This window comes from Lonchura striata, chromosome 15 (assembly GCF_046129695.1).
Source record: "Lonchura striata isolate bLonStr1 chromosome 15, bLonStr1.mat, whole genome shotgun sequence".
Classification (NCBI taxonomy): Eukaryota; Metazoa; Chordata; class Aves; order Passeriformes; family Estrildidae; genus Lonchura; species Lonchura striata.
In genome coordinates this window covers 5,566,860-5,581,208 of record NC_134617.1, presented here as the reverse complement: position 1 = coordinate 5,581,208, position 14,349 = coordinate 5,566,860, and the positions used below count along the sequence as shown (strand labels likewise).

The 14,349-nt window shown below is 48.0% G+C and overlaps 1 protein-coding gene across 2 annotated transcripts in view; it reads left to right on the top strand.

Moving 5' to 3' along the window:
* The first annotated feature begins 1,292 nt into the window (after window positions 1-1,292).
* GRIA1 (glutamate ionotropic receptor AMPA type subunit 1) overlaps window positions 1,293-14,349 on the top strand; it is a 124,382-nt gene continuing 111,325 nt past the window's right edge. The window contains exons 1-2 of one of the 2 annotated variants that reach the window (XM_021552138.3): window positions 1,293-1,617; window positions 3,698-3,835. In XM_021552138.3, coding sequence (XP_021407813.1) covers window positions 1,536-1,617; window positions 3,698-3,835 — 220 coding nt within the window. In that variant the 5' untranslated portion in view covers window positions 1,293-1,535. The remainder of the gene's footprint in view (window positions 1,618-3,697; window positions 3,836-14,349) is intronic. The other variant, XM_021552137.3, reaches the window with a different exon arrangement.

Genomic DNA, 14,349 nt, shown 5'->3' with positions numbered 1-14,349 from the left:
CAAATTCTTTATTTGCAGAGATTAAACAAAGGCCTGATGATATAAAGAGTAGTGTTATCTCTGCAACATAAAGTTATGTCGCACCTGGCTGCTGTGGCCAACAGGGAGCATTTCTGTGCTGCTGCAGATTTTGCAGGCTTGGTCATGTCCCATTTCTGTTATCCCACTCTGCAGTGTGCTCCTCTATCCAACTGCTCATTATGCAGGAGCGATTCTTGACCTTTAAACATTGGTCACCACTCTTTGGTGTTCTTCCAGTTTAACCACACACATTTGAAAATGGGAAGAGGGCACCAGGGCACGGCACCCTACACCCAACCCCGACATGGGGCATCTGAGTATTTTCTAGTTCTGCCCCAAACATCCCTTTTTTTCACTCTATTTCCTCTCTGCTATGGACCCCTGGTGCGTATCAAGGCTGGAAATATCAAGGGCAGAATATCTGGGCCTGGACATGGGATTTCAGCTTCTGGCATGAATGGCCTTTGGTTTGGCTTGGTTTGGGACTTCAGGGGGAATGGGTGAATTTTCTCTCCTTTCTGAAGTGACTATGGCTCTGTATTCACACAGTTCTTCAAATATTTCCAAATCCCAAGTTGTACTTAGGAGCTGGGTTTTGTTGGTTCTACCTTTATTTTTCTCTTCATTTTGTTTTTGAGCAAAGCTGCCCATGGTCAAATAAGCTCCAGCCTCACTAGAACTGCCATGAAGCAGCTTCTGAAATGGCCCAGACTATGATAGCCCCCTAATTTCAGAAGCCTGCCCTGTCTGATGGTGCTGGTGAGTTCAGATTCTTCCACATCAAGTGCAATGATGAAAAGCCTCGTCCATTAACAGCAGGCAGGAAAAATCAATGAGAAAGGTGATGGGGAGGATTTCCTTTTTCAATCCTTCATGATCTCTCTTTTGTTGCCCTGAAATCCTTCCTTCCAAGGCACATTTGCAGGACCCTCTTTGTTATCCCAATGAGCTGGGCTCCGGAGAGTGATGGGTTCAACTCCTGGACGCAGGGGTGAGAGCCCAGCTTGGGAAGAGATGGATCCCAGGCAGATGAGCCTCACTCTTTCTCTAGAGGAGTTTGTTTGCCACCTACTGATTCACAGGTTCCTTTGAGCTCCTGCCAGGAGAAGTTGAGGGGGAAATCTGGGATTTAGGGGTAGGTGGGGATTGCCCTTAGAGACCCGCGGGGTTGGAGCGGGGTCGGGGGATGCTGTTCCAGCTGTGGAGCTGCAGCTGGGAGCAGGGGCAGAGCTGGGTGGAAGCGCCTGGCGTGTGCGTGTGCGTGTGCGCTGTGTGTGGCGGGGGAGGGATGTGGATGAGGAGCGGGCTCTCTTTCTTCCTCTCGGGGCTCAGTTAATCCTGCTGCCAGGCGCTGCTCAGCGGCAGTCTCAGCGCCGGAGCCGGAGCGGGGGAGACGCGCATCCCGAAGGCGCAGCGGAGGGGAGGCGAGAGAGGCAGCTAAAGAGAGCAGAGCGGGGGAAAAATCAAATCTATGCTTGGAACTGGGCTTCTTTTTCGCCAATGCAAAAGGGAATATGCAGCACATTTTTGCCTTCTTCTGCACCAGTTTTCTAGGGGCGGTGTTAGGGGCCAATTTCCCCAACAATATCCAGATAGGTGAGTGCGGGGCTGGGGATGATGGTCCCTGATGAGTGGGTAGGGGTGGAGAGGGGGTGGTGGGGGAAAACTGACCCGGTTGTGTGCTCGCAAAGGTACAATGTGTGTGTATGTGTGTGAGAGAGAGCCAGGGGCTGAACTGCGAGGGCTGGATGTGCGTGCTGGTACCAGCTTTGCCGGAGCAGACATGGATCAGTTTGGCTTTGGGGGAGGGGTAGATTGGGAATAAATGCCTGCACACACACACACATACACACACACACCCCAACACAGAGGGAGAAAAGTGCCTCCGAAATGGAGGAAGTATGAAAAATATATATATTTCTTGCCCTGAGAAATGCCTGGGCTGCCATTGTGTGCTGCTGCATTTGCGAAATCGGCGGTTGCATGATACGTTTTTGTGAGGATGCTCTCATCTGTAGGTAACTGGGACGGGAGGTAACAAACAGACGCTCTCTTGTTGTTATTGCTAAAGAATAAGGGCAAAGCGATTGGAAGAAGATCTTGCATTGAAATCTCTTTCCATTTCATGCCACTTGCTTCCCCTGCACACCAGCAGTGCCTGTTTGATTCCCTCCTCCCTTCCTGTAACTTCTCAGTGCTCCTCTCCCTCCCTCCCCGCGTTTATTATTACTCTCCCAATGATCTTTATTGGCGATCGTTTGTAACCTAGCCCCAGATTCCCTTCCCTTACATGCCGGTTTTATTTCCCGCCTCCCTTCTCTTTACAATGCCAATCAATTGGTAATCCACCAAGTTCAGGCAACTCCTGCCTGAGTCCAGATGCACAATCAGTGCTTTTATTGCTGTTGATGCTGCATCCTTGTCTCCCTCTCTTCCTGTCTCCCCTTTACCCCAAATTTGTGCAAGATCCCAGATTTTTTTTGCCTTTCAACAAACGCAACTTGGCTACGAGCATCTGATTCCTCCGATATCCGTGATTAGGCTGTGGGGTGGGAGGAACGGGGGAGGTGGGGGAATATTGGTGCACAAATAGCCCTTTTCACACAAGGAGATGCCCCCTCTACTAAAGATGTGCAAAGTGACGTTTGTGGCAGGTCCTTGCCTATTTGTTTCTTCCTCAAGTCATCTTGGGCATTGATACTTTCTGCAGCTTTATTTTAATTCTCCCTTGTTGCTAAGTGCTTTGTTTCCCTCCTCCTGAAATGCCAACAGCAGAGCTTTCTTTAAATGCATATAGATTACAAGACAGGCTGAATTTAATAGCATCTTTCTGGAGGCTGTGAAGGGATCTGCTGCAAGCCAAGGTTCCTGCTGGGGGAGCAGCAGGAAACTTTTCCTAGGGCTGGGTTATTGTTGCACTTTATTCCAGATCCATGGGGAGAGAGAGGCTCTGAGCTTGGGTCCAGCCCGGTCCCAGTTCCTGCCCTGTTTGTATCATTCTGTGGTTCTGGGCTTACCTGTACTTCTGTATAGATGGATTCCTTTTCAAGCTTTAAGTTTCGTGCCCAGTTTGAGTTTGGCCACTGTCACCTGTTAAATTCAGGGGTTTTCTGTGCCACAAGGCTCCAGCAGCAGCAGCTGTTTGGTCACAGTGCCGTGCCACTCTGCTGTCACAGCACTGTCCCCTGCTGGGCCAGGCTCAGCCAGGCTGCCCTGTACCCCAGAGTCCCACAGTGAGGGGGACCCCTGCCAGCCTCCCCTCCTCAGCAGGGCTTCAGCTGAGCCTCATTGCGAGGAAGGGTCTCGTTCTTCCTTTACTGAGGTGACATTGACACAATTCCCATTCCTCGTGCTTGAAGTTTCGGGGGTGAGGAGATTGAGTTGTGCCCCATGGATTATCCCTATCCTACAGCTGCTTGGCCTGGGGATGCATCAGGGCTCCTGTAAGTGATCCAGAGTTATATAACAGACATGTTGGAAAGGTTTTCTGCTCTCAACCTGTCCTCAGTGGGCACGGAACCCTTGGCTCTTGCGTTCTGGAGGATTTCTGAGCTTAGAGGCACTCCCCGGGCTGCAGAGGTGTAGGCTCTGCTCTCAGGAATATTTTGCACTGATGATGTTTCTAATATGAGTGTTCTTAAGACCTTTCATCTTATTGTTCTGTTTTTCTCCCCAGGGGGGTTATTTCCTAATCAACAGTCCCAGGAACATGCGGCTTTTAGGTTTGCGTTGTCTCAGCTCACAGAACCCCCTAAGCTCCTTCCCCAGATCGACATTGTGAACATCAGTGACAGCTTTGAAATGACTTACACCTGTAAGTACCACATTCACTGTGCTCTGCCTTACTTTGCCCTCTTTATTCCTGACTTGGGTTTGTTTGCTGTCTGAAACATGGGACATCTTGCACCAAATGTGCAGCTCACCTTTAGGGTCCAGGCAAGAAAACACCAAACGTACAGACAAAGGGTTTCTGGGTCATTTTGGTTTGTGCTAAGGAATAGGGGTGAGGTAGTGCTGCAGTTATCCAGCATGTCTTGTGTTTCCCCTTCCATTGCATCCAAAGTGGTATAAACCCCCCAACATTTCATTTCCTCGTTTCTCTAACCTCCGCCCAACTAATCACGTTGAGGTTTCATCCCCATATTTCCCATAGCTGTGATGCACAACAAAGACACCCCTTTCCACCCACAGAGTGCACAGAAGTCTCTGTTTAGTGTGAACAACTTCTTCCTCAGCCCCAGTTTAACCATCTGTCCTTGTAATTTAAGAAAGACCTAGCAGAAACCAGCAGCTTGGTGCAAATGGAGTCTAAATCCATAATAAGGGCATGCCTAATAATGACAGAGAGGTAAGAGAGTTCTAGTTTCAAGAAATTCATTCTCTGGTTCTAAAAACAGATATTAAAGAATGAGTTTGCACCACAGAATTGATCTCAGGGTGTATCTGCACCATGCTAAAGCACAGCACATTGCCTGTAGTGTTCTCATTAGATGCTATTATTGGGAAAAAAAACACCTGGCTTGCTAGGTAAAGCCAAGGCTAGCAGGGACAAACAAGGCCAGGAGGAGGAAACAAAATAAAAACTAAGCCCATAACACAGCCCTGTGGTTGCTGTGGCAGCCTTTGCTTTCCTTGGAGCACAGGGTGCAGTGCTGTGGGCGAGGGGCTCGTGCTGGCAGGGTGTGATGCACAAAGAATTCTTTGGTTTGACCTGGTGTCAGACACTGCTGCTGACACTCTCTGAACCTGAGTGTGTGTGTTTGGGGGCTGTCAGGAGAGGCTGGAGGAAGACTTCCCTTCGTAGAGCCTGTTGGATTGCTGTTGGCTGGCATCTGTAGTGTCCTCTTGAGTCACTGAAACATCCCCCCTGCAGTTTAGTTGTGTGGGATAGAGGTGAACACAAACTGTTCTCTCTGCTCAGAAATGCACAGAAGGGATCTCCTGGAAGAAAGAGCCAGGAGGAGAATTAATGAGGCTTTTTGAAGGAATTAAAAAAAAAAAAAAAAGTTGTGATATTTTCTGTTGGAGGGTTTGCAAATACAAGATTTCAGGAATTTCCTGCCCAGTATGATATAGGAGAGAGAAAAAACAATTTGGCCACGTTTTCTTTGCAGTATCTAATAGCATATCTAAAGATTTTCTATTTTCTTTAATATCCCTCTATTTGCCAACTACAAGGTTTCCATCAAGGAAGAGCAACTATTTCAGCTCTATCCAATGGCACTTTCTTGGCAGGAAAACCAGACAAATAGAAGAAAAAAGCCAGACCTTGTATCTAGCAAGGGAAAACGTCACCCACCTGGGGTAGAGTTGCTGACTGTGGCTGGGGATGAGCTATTTCAGAGCTGATAGCAGGAAGAAAGCAGAAATTGCAAGAATACCACTCAGATAAATTCACCATCTGCACATGGCTTTCCCTCCCTCTCCATGCCTGCCACTAATGGTTTTGTTTACAGCTTTGATGGCAAGACCATGACACCAGTTATGCTTCAGAAATCTGTCATTAGTACTGCGGGGGCAGGGGTGGTCTCACAAAAGCTGAATGGAAGCAAGGCAGCCTCCCAAAGGATGTTATATTTGAGCTCTATGTAGGGCACATTGTCCTAGATCAGACCAGCAGAGCACTCTGCACAGTCCAACTTCACTTGTCCTCGTTTTGCTTTTCTTATAATTAAAAACTTCCTAAGTTCCTCCAGACTATGGAAGGCAGCATTTGTTTTGTAAGCACAAAAGAAGGTGCTATTCCATGTACCCTAGGGGTGAAAAAAAAAACCCAACCTAAAGAAAACAGGCCATTAGGAGACCTGATTTTAGTACTCTAGAGCTGAAGCGAAACTTTTGTCAGGAATTAGCTCATTCTTCATCTTCCAGCTAATTCCTTGCCTGGCTGCCAAGACTAGATATCAGCAGAAAGATCTGTTTATTTGGAGAGAATAAAAACCCTGCCCACACAGTGGTCTTTATCTTCTGAGGAAAGACTGGCCGTGCTACTAGTTAAAAGTACCAGGTTTTGTTCCCATGGAGATGGAGAACACAGCATTTCCTTGCCATTGGCATTGCCTGCTTCTATGACAGTAAAGTCAAGGGTGTTTGGACTGAGAACCTGATGCCTCACCTGTCTGGGTCTCCAGCAGGACATCTGAGCAAGGTCCCAGCTCCACCACAAATCCTGCTTCGTGCTGGGATCCAGCCTCGTGGGCTAAATGCAGTCCTTCTGGCAAGCGTCTGAAGCAGCATCATTCAAAATACAGAGCAGATATTAAGAATCAGTGGTGACAGCAGAAGCAGAACCCTTGTTGGGCAGCCTGTGGGGCGGTGATGAAGTGTAGCACAGTGACAGCAGCCTGGCTGAGGAAATGGTGTGCAAAATGCACCTTGGCATCAGCGGTGCCCCTGCTCTCCCCTGCCTGGCACGGAGCTGCTCGCTGTGAGGATGAGCAAGCTGCGTGTGACAGTGGTGAAGTGACACCAGGAGCTCCATTAATGACGCTGAGTCGGTGACAATAGTACCCAATCCCCGGGGGAAACCTGGAGAATGCCCAGAGGCTGCTGCAGTCACTGGGCTGTCACTCTGACAGCCCAGCAATAACTTTCACTAAAGAATAACTTTCAATAAATTTTTGGTGTTTTAGATGCGGACTTTTTACCATTACATAGTGATTGTGAAAACCTCAGTGCGGGTCCTGTGGTCCCTGTGGACAACACATCAGGAGATGATGATTTTAGGCAAACCATAATCATTAAGAAAGCAAAAAGAGGTTGTGGATATGTGTGGTGACTTCCTGTTTCATGTGTGGGGTTGATGCTAATGTTGTTGCATCACTGAGGCACAGGCACATTTCAATAACTGAAATATCTTCCTGAATTCATTCCATCCCACAGAATAGCTGGTAATGAACATGCTCCGTGGTTGCAGCTGGGTGCCTGATGGGGCTTACCCATATGAAAGTACACACCTGCCACTCTGAGGGTTCTTAACTAAAGGTTAGGAGGCTTTGTGATTTTGTGCTGTTTCTTCAAAGGGCAAGGAAATTGTTTAGAGAAGGAGGATGAATTGAGAGTCCTTCCTTCAGCAGAATTACACAGCAGTGACAGATGATTACAAAGGGTAAAATGTGGTGTAGCTGAAATGCTTACCTGGTGACGTAGCAGAGCAAAATCCCTTCTGGTCCTCTTTAAAGACATGTTCAGAGGTTCTGTCTCCATCCATGTTTGGAAAAGAGCTTTATGCCCTCCTCACAGTGTCTAGCAAACCCTACCATGCTGTTTTTTGCCATGTCTGACTGCTCTCAGGGCAGACTCAGCACAGGAGAGTTGATGCTGCAGGTCAGAATGGAGAGGGGTGGGAAGGGGGATGCTCTGTGCCAGATGTGAGGGCACACGAGCTTTGCAGGTTAAGAGACATCTGCAAATTCCTGTCCCTGGAAGGTCCACAGTGGATGGGAGCACTGCGTGCTGTTGACAGCAAAGGAATTAGAGATTTCTTTCTTGAGTCAACCTGTGCTGGGAATAGTTTTCTCCTATTCTTCATCTCAGCCTCCAACTGTGCACAGTGCAATGCGCATCCCGCCCTATGCAGAGCCCAGCTCCTCAGGGAGTATGAGTTGTTTCAGCCACAGCTCCATAGCTTTATTTAATTTGTGGTGCAGAGATTCCTGCTTTCAGCCTTTGGCTGAGGTCCCCAGGTGAGCCTGGCAGCACCAGGCAGGCGTGGAGGCTGCTCTGGCCGTCCTGAGAAGAGGGTGGCTCAGCAGCATCCTGCCCTGGGTCAGCAGCTGCCACACAAGGTGAGTCACCAGCTTGGTAAATCTGCCCCTGCGAAGCTCAGGCTGCTTTGCAGGGATGACCAGTGCCTAAAATAACCCCTGCTCCTCACTGAGCCCTGCAGCTTTACTGAGGCAGCCACCAGATTTTGTGTGCGTGGGTGCTGGGGTGCTGGGCTGCTGGCAAGTGACACTCAGGAGCTGCACACCTGAAACTCAGAGATAGCCACAGGATTTTGCAGCTGCAAGAAAACTTATAAAGAGGCTGAAAAACAATGATTTATTTATCTCTCTCCTCCCCTGTGTGCACAGATACAGTTACTGTGGGGTCCTCATACTGAATATATGCTGTGGGTGCTGCTAGAATATCAACAGTTGAATCTGTTCTGCAAATTAGAAAATGAACATGTAGTTTGGATTCTGTTCATATTTTATTAAGGCCTCCAAGCACCAATTAGAGAGGGATTTGTAGTGATCACTCACTCTGTGCTTATGTTCTTATCAATAGCAGCAAGCTTACATCCAGATCAGCTATGAAATGAAGTCTTTCTTTTTCTTCTTTTCCTTGGATACTTACATATATAGATAGAGTATTTATAGAAATTGCTTTTTATCTCCTAAATTACCTCTCAGAGATTGGAAGAAATAGGCAAGCATTTGAATGTTCTCAAATGAGGAACTAAATTTGGTTTAATTAAACAATTATTGGGTGTTGAATTTAAATGAAGCTTCTTTGTTGATAAACATATGATGGTCACCATTTCTGGTAAAGGTATTGCTGCAATTATTCCAGCAGTAATCAGTTAGAATGCAATTTTTATAATTAAGCTTCCACAGTCTAAATTAGCCCAGCCCTGTATAGTTGTGGTATTGCTAGACGTTTTTATTTTCACAGTGTCAGAAATCTCATGTAAGTGCTTTGGGATTTTTTTTCCCTGCAGAGCTCAGGATGCTTGCTATGACTATTTAATGTGAGTTAAGCCAACAGAAACATGGATTTAATGATCAGATGCAGGCTGATTAATACAACACAGGTACTACAAGGGGATACATCTCCTTGGATTATGTAACAGGAAAAGATGTGATGCAGACAGATGATTCACGGAGCATCCATTCACGTTAGATCAACCTGAGGCTAAGGTTGCTCAGTTTTGGGCAGGGATGGGCTGTAGCTTTCTAGTAAGTGTGTTTGTTCAGAGATGCCAGCAGCTTGGAGTGTGCTGAGGGGTGAAATCCTGCCAAACAGGAGGGAGCAGGTCCTGGAGGTGACACCAGCCCCTGTGTCCCAGAACGACCTCCAGAATGGGTGCTGGGTGCTCAGTGGTCACAGTCACCACTGAAGAAGGGAGGTGCTTGTCCTATAAGATTTCCCTAAGAAGGAGAAGCATTTAGAACATGATTGCTGAGCCATTTCCTCAGCTATGGCTGCTAGGACAGGGCAGGTTGTCTGTCTGTCTCCCTCCAGGGATCTGGGCACGGAGGGGTTTGGGTAAATGTGGACCAATTCCATCAGCAGGGACACTGATGGGGCTCCCCTTGTCTCTTGGCAGTCCTGTAAGAGGCTGGCACCACACATCAGGAAAAGTGTCCCCCAGTCCGGTGTCCATCTCTTCAAAGGCCATGGGGGAACATGCATCCTTTGCATGACTATTTCTTGTGCATTTAATTTTTTATCCTGGGTGGTGGGAGAGTTGCCTGCAGAGAAAAGCAGATATGACGCCATAAGGAAAAATCAGAGGGAGGAATAAGGGGAATTTCACACCTGCAAATCTATCTGCTCATCTGGAAAGGATCCCAGCACTGGTGACAAGCAGAAAAGAGAGTGAAGAAGTAAAATTTGGGCTCTGCAGTAGGCAGAGGAGGGATTTGAGAAACAGTGAACAGCACAGGCCAGACCTGTCCATTGTGTGACAGTAACAGCCTCCACTCACAGCTTATCTTTTCTTCTCTAAAAATAAAGCCTTTTCATGTGATAGGGATTCTACTAGGCCAGAAACAGACAGGCTTTATTTTTTGGCATTATTAGCAAGGTGAGAGTGGAAATCTTCATGTGACAGCAAGGATTGCAGCGTGGGGAAGTGTGCTGTTCATTTCCAAAACTGGTGGGAATTTTAGATATATACATTTACATTTCCTTTAATAGGGTTAGGGCCCCAAAGGCAGCAGCTCTCTGCCACCAGAAATGGAAAAGGTCCCAGTTAGCTTCAGTAACACGTGGAGCTCAGAGCAAGCACAAAACCAACAAGCTCCTTAAAGAAGCAATAAGTCAGGGAGACTTTAATATTCTGAAGATCCAAATTCTCTGGGGTGCGGTATTAACACAAGTCTGAAGACAAAGATGCATTTATTTCAACTGCATTCCTTTAAAGAGAGGTTTTATTTCTCTTACTTTAGTTGTGTAGAAATGAAACAGGGCACTGTTTTTCCCAGTGAAGAGTTCCACGTGAAATCCTTTGGTAACACCTGAGGAAGTCAGGAGTTAGGCAAGGTGCAGAAGGGGGTCCAAACCAAGCCATCTGCAATCCACCATCATTCCAGCAAAAAATATTTCAAAATGATAGTGCATTCTTGGGGCAATAACAGTGTGGTATCCAGCAGAAACTGCTCCCTTCTCACCTGCTGAAGTTCTCACTCATTAGCTTAAACAATAATGAGTCTCCAGCTGATTTTCTCCCACTGTCCTTTTAGCAGCCACCCACTTGTCTCCTCTGGGGCACTCTTAAAGAAAACACCCCCAGAAAAAAACAACTCAAAAAAGACAAAGACCTCCTGAAATGTTGATTCTTTTTTCGTGTAGATCAGTTATTTTCCCTGTTGCCTGCAAACCAAACGCTGCCAATCCTCACCCAGGGTTGCAATTCAGATTGTGCTTATGCTTTGCCAGACTGAGTGACCCCTTGAGGAAGCAGCAGTGAGAGGCAATGAAGTGAGTGACAGCTAAAAATTGCCATATCTTGGCTTCTTTAAGAGGGTCTTTTCGTTCCTTGATTTTATTTGTTTTTGACAGAGTGGAGGAGTGCAAAAGAAAACAACTGATGTCTAAGACTGAGTTGTACTGATGGCAGGATTCTCGTGTGGATGTGGCATATGTGTGTGCATTTCTCTATATATTATAGGAGTCCTGGCTTTGATTTTGTAAGTGAGATACTGCCACTATGCTAATGGAGATGAAGTGGGAGGAAGATGAAAGGTTAAGGGCTGGAGGGTCAGAGGAGAGATACAGAAACCTCTGTAAGTAATCTGGGTGCAGAATGTGGAAGAATCTCAGATGAAATCAAGGGCTATTTCTCACCTCCCCGCCCTCCCCAACACTTTGCTTTGATCTTTGCTAGCAGTGAGCTTCAACAAGCAAAAGACATCAGTGATTACACAGATCCAGACCTGGTTTTTCTCCTGCTGGCCTGCCAACGTTCCCTGAACCCCCTGAGCCTTGTTGGCTTTCCTTCCACGCAGCACCCACGTCCCATTCAGTGCCATCCCATGGAAGGAGAACAGCACTGATATTCTGGCAGGTAAACAGCAGAAAAAATTACCAGCAGGAGCTTGTGAGGAAAGCACAGGCAAGCAAAGTCCAGCAGAGGACAGAGGGTGAAGAAGCCTTGGAGTAGGAGACATGACGTGGGAAAGGGGCAAGGCAGCAGCTCTGGAGGGGCTGTGGAGGTGCAATAGGTGGAGTTTTCCCTTGTCTCTCTTTTCAGCCCTTAGCTAAGCAAGGGAAGGTTTTTCTTTCTGAGGGCTCTGCCTCCTTCTGCTTTAATCTGAACTGGAGCTAATGGTGTCTCCTATTTGGTCAGCACCACAGTTCAGGTTCCTCCTGTCCCCCACCTTCCTGCAGGTGACATAAAATAGTCATGTGTTGGGAGTGTTTGGCCAGGGAAAAGGGAGACAAATGCTGGGATGTAGACCACAGTGGGGTGAAGGTGAGCTGGGAAGGAGGCTCTTGTCACAGCTTGCATGGCAGGGGAGGTTTGGGGTGACCACCCCATTGGTGCCTAGCTGGGACCCAGGTCAGCAGGGAAATGGGGGCAGGTCTGAGCCACCAGCACTGTGCAAGGGCTGAGCAGCCAGCAGAGAAAGAGGCCTGGCCTGCAGGGAGTTCAGGAGAAATGTCTTTGTGCAGAAGGTGATTAACGTCTTTAATGAACTGCCAGAGGAAGGAATAGAAAGCCAAACCACACACGCCAGTGTGGGAAGGGGTGAGGAGACGGGGCTGTTGCAGGGGAGGAGGCAGGGAGCAGTGCATCCCCAGCAGCAGTGCTGCTCCCTGCTCACTGTCCCAGAAAAACAGCACAGCAGCTGTCCCCAGCCTGTCCCCAGAAAAGGCAGATCTGAGTGCATTTCACGGATTTCATCAGAATTAATTCAGTCTTCCAGCCTGCCTTCATTCTGGGGTCTCCTGCTCAGCTCAGCCACTGGCTGCAGCCTCAGGGTGTGGGGATGGCGATCTGGGAGTCCCTGTGCTCCTGTCCTGTGGGCCTGGCAGTCTGGGACCTGGATTAGCCTTGCCTTCCAGGCATTAGGAGTCATCATTTGTTTGGGAACCTGCAAGAAATGTGTGCATGAAGTCAGGCAGATTTCTAACATTGAGTCATCTATATCCTAACATGCTCCACCTTAGCAGCCTCGTGTGCCAGACTCGCAGAGACCTCGGGGGAGCAGATACCAGCACCTCTCCTGAGCCCACAGGGCCCTGAGCAGTCCCAGGGCCTGCAGGAGGTCACCCAGCCACAGCCACACACTGGAAAATCAGCTCTTTGTGCTCCCAGACATGCCCAGGTCCATGTGCTGATGCTTGGAGGGCAGAGAATTCACTGTGCAGCTCTTTGGTGGGACATGAGGCAGCTCCTGCATTTCCATCCCTGCTCTCAGAGCAACCACACGCCTTCAGAGATGAGCCCTTCCCCAAAAAGCCCATACCATTTCTTGTTCTGGAGAAACAAGCACTACTTTGGGGTGCAGGCTTGCTCTGTGGAAGAGGAAGCTCTCATTCAAGCATCACCACAGTTTAATGGGGCTTAGCAGCCACACTGCATTGGAAGTACCAATACTCAGCATCTCAGGCAGCAGCTCTCAGTGGCCATTCTCAAACTTCTCTTCTTTGTTTGAGAATATTTAGCCCATCAAAGCTTTTACCCACATGTCCCCTGGTTGAAGTTTTCCTTCCTCTGTGAGGTTCCAGGTAAAGCAGCAGAATTGTGTTGATCTTGGCTTAGTTTAGCATGAGACTTTGGGAGGCAGGTGAGATGAATCCTATCCCAAAGCGTCTGCAGCTGCATTATGCTCCTCTGCTAATTCCTCAATACTCTGCTGAAGGTGACATCTCAGCAGTATCAAACACTCTGCTGCTCTCCCTGCGAGCAGCCTGTAAAGGCTTTGATAAAAGCAGGCAGCACGTCGCAAGCAGGCTCTTCGCAGTTGTGCTATTCTGATGTATTGCTGAGAAGTGAGGAAAACATATGTTGATGGCACAGAACCTGCTCTGTTCAGGTTCTCCTTCTGGATTTTGGTACTGCACTGCAGTGGCCCCTCAAGGGCAGGGGCCTGGCATTGTCCTGTGAGGTGCTTTTATCCTCCTGGCCTCTTCTGTTTCTCACTTTTCACGGGCTTGCTGCTGGCAGGAGTGTTTGCAGTGCTCTAACAGCCTTGCCTTTGCTTTTGCAGTGTTTATGCAGATCTCTTTCTCCTCTTCCTGTTGATACACTCCTGGCTGATAGTGCCTGTCCCTAGGACTGGGCTCTGGGGGAATCCTGGGGTTGGTAACATCAGGGGAGGAATGCCTTCAGATGCTGTGGAATTTCCAAAACAGCACCCAGGGATTTGACTGAGCAACCCCCACTAGCTCAAATGGGATGACCACAGTTGAGCCTTGTGTAGCACTGGAACTAGCAATCTTGTGGGAAAGGAAAAAAACACATTGCTTGGCCCATTAAAAAAAAAAAAAAAAAGAAAAGAGTAATTTCTACAGTAGCATCCTATAGCAGCTGAGACAGACCCACAGCTCTAGATCAAAATACAGCTGAAAATCTTGGGACATTCTGAATCCCACCCCAATCTGTCATGAGTTCTAATTGCCATTTGGCAGCAATCTCAGAGGCGTCAGAGAGCAATGTGCATTCAGGTCTCCTCTTTCAAGTCTGTCTCAGGACAGAAAGTAAAAGTATGAATCCAAACTAGCAAGTCGAGCAGAACAACTTTAAAAACAAACAGGGAGCAATAAAAAAAAGTAATCCCCAGGACTGTGGAGTGAAATCTAGAGCAGTGTTGTGGAGGCTGGGGATGGAGGGAATTGGGGCCAAGACATTCAGGTACAGCAGCATCCTGAGGTGGGACCACGGGAGCCTTTGGAGGTGTGTTTGTCTCATCCCAGGTGTGTTTGTCTCATCCAAGGAGTGTTTGTCTCATCCCAGGTGTGTTTGTCTCATCCAAGGTGTGTTTCTCATCCAAGGTGTGTTTCTCATCCCAGGTGTGCTGTCTCAGCTGTGCAGGGGGATGAGGTGTGTGGCTGTAGGACAGGTGTGCCTGTGCCACAGGGAGATTCATGTCCAGAGCACACCGAGCTGCAGCA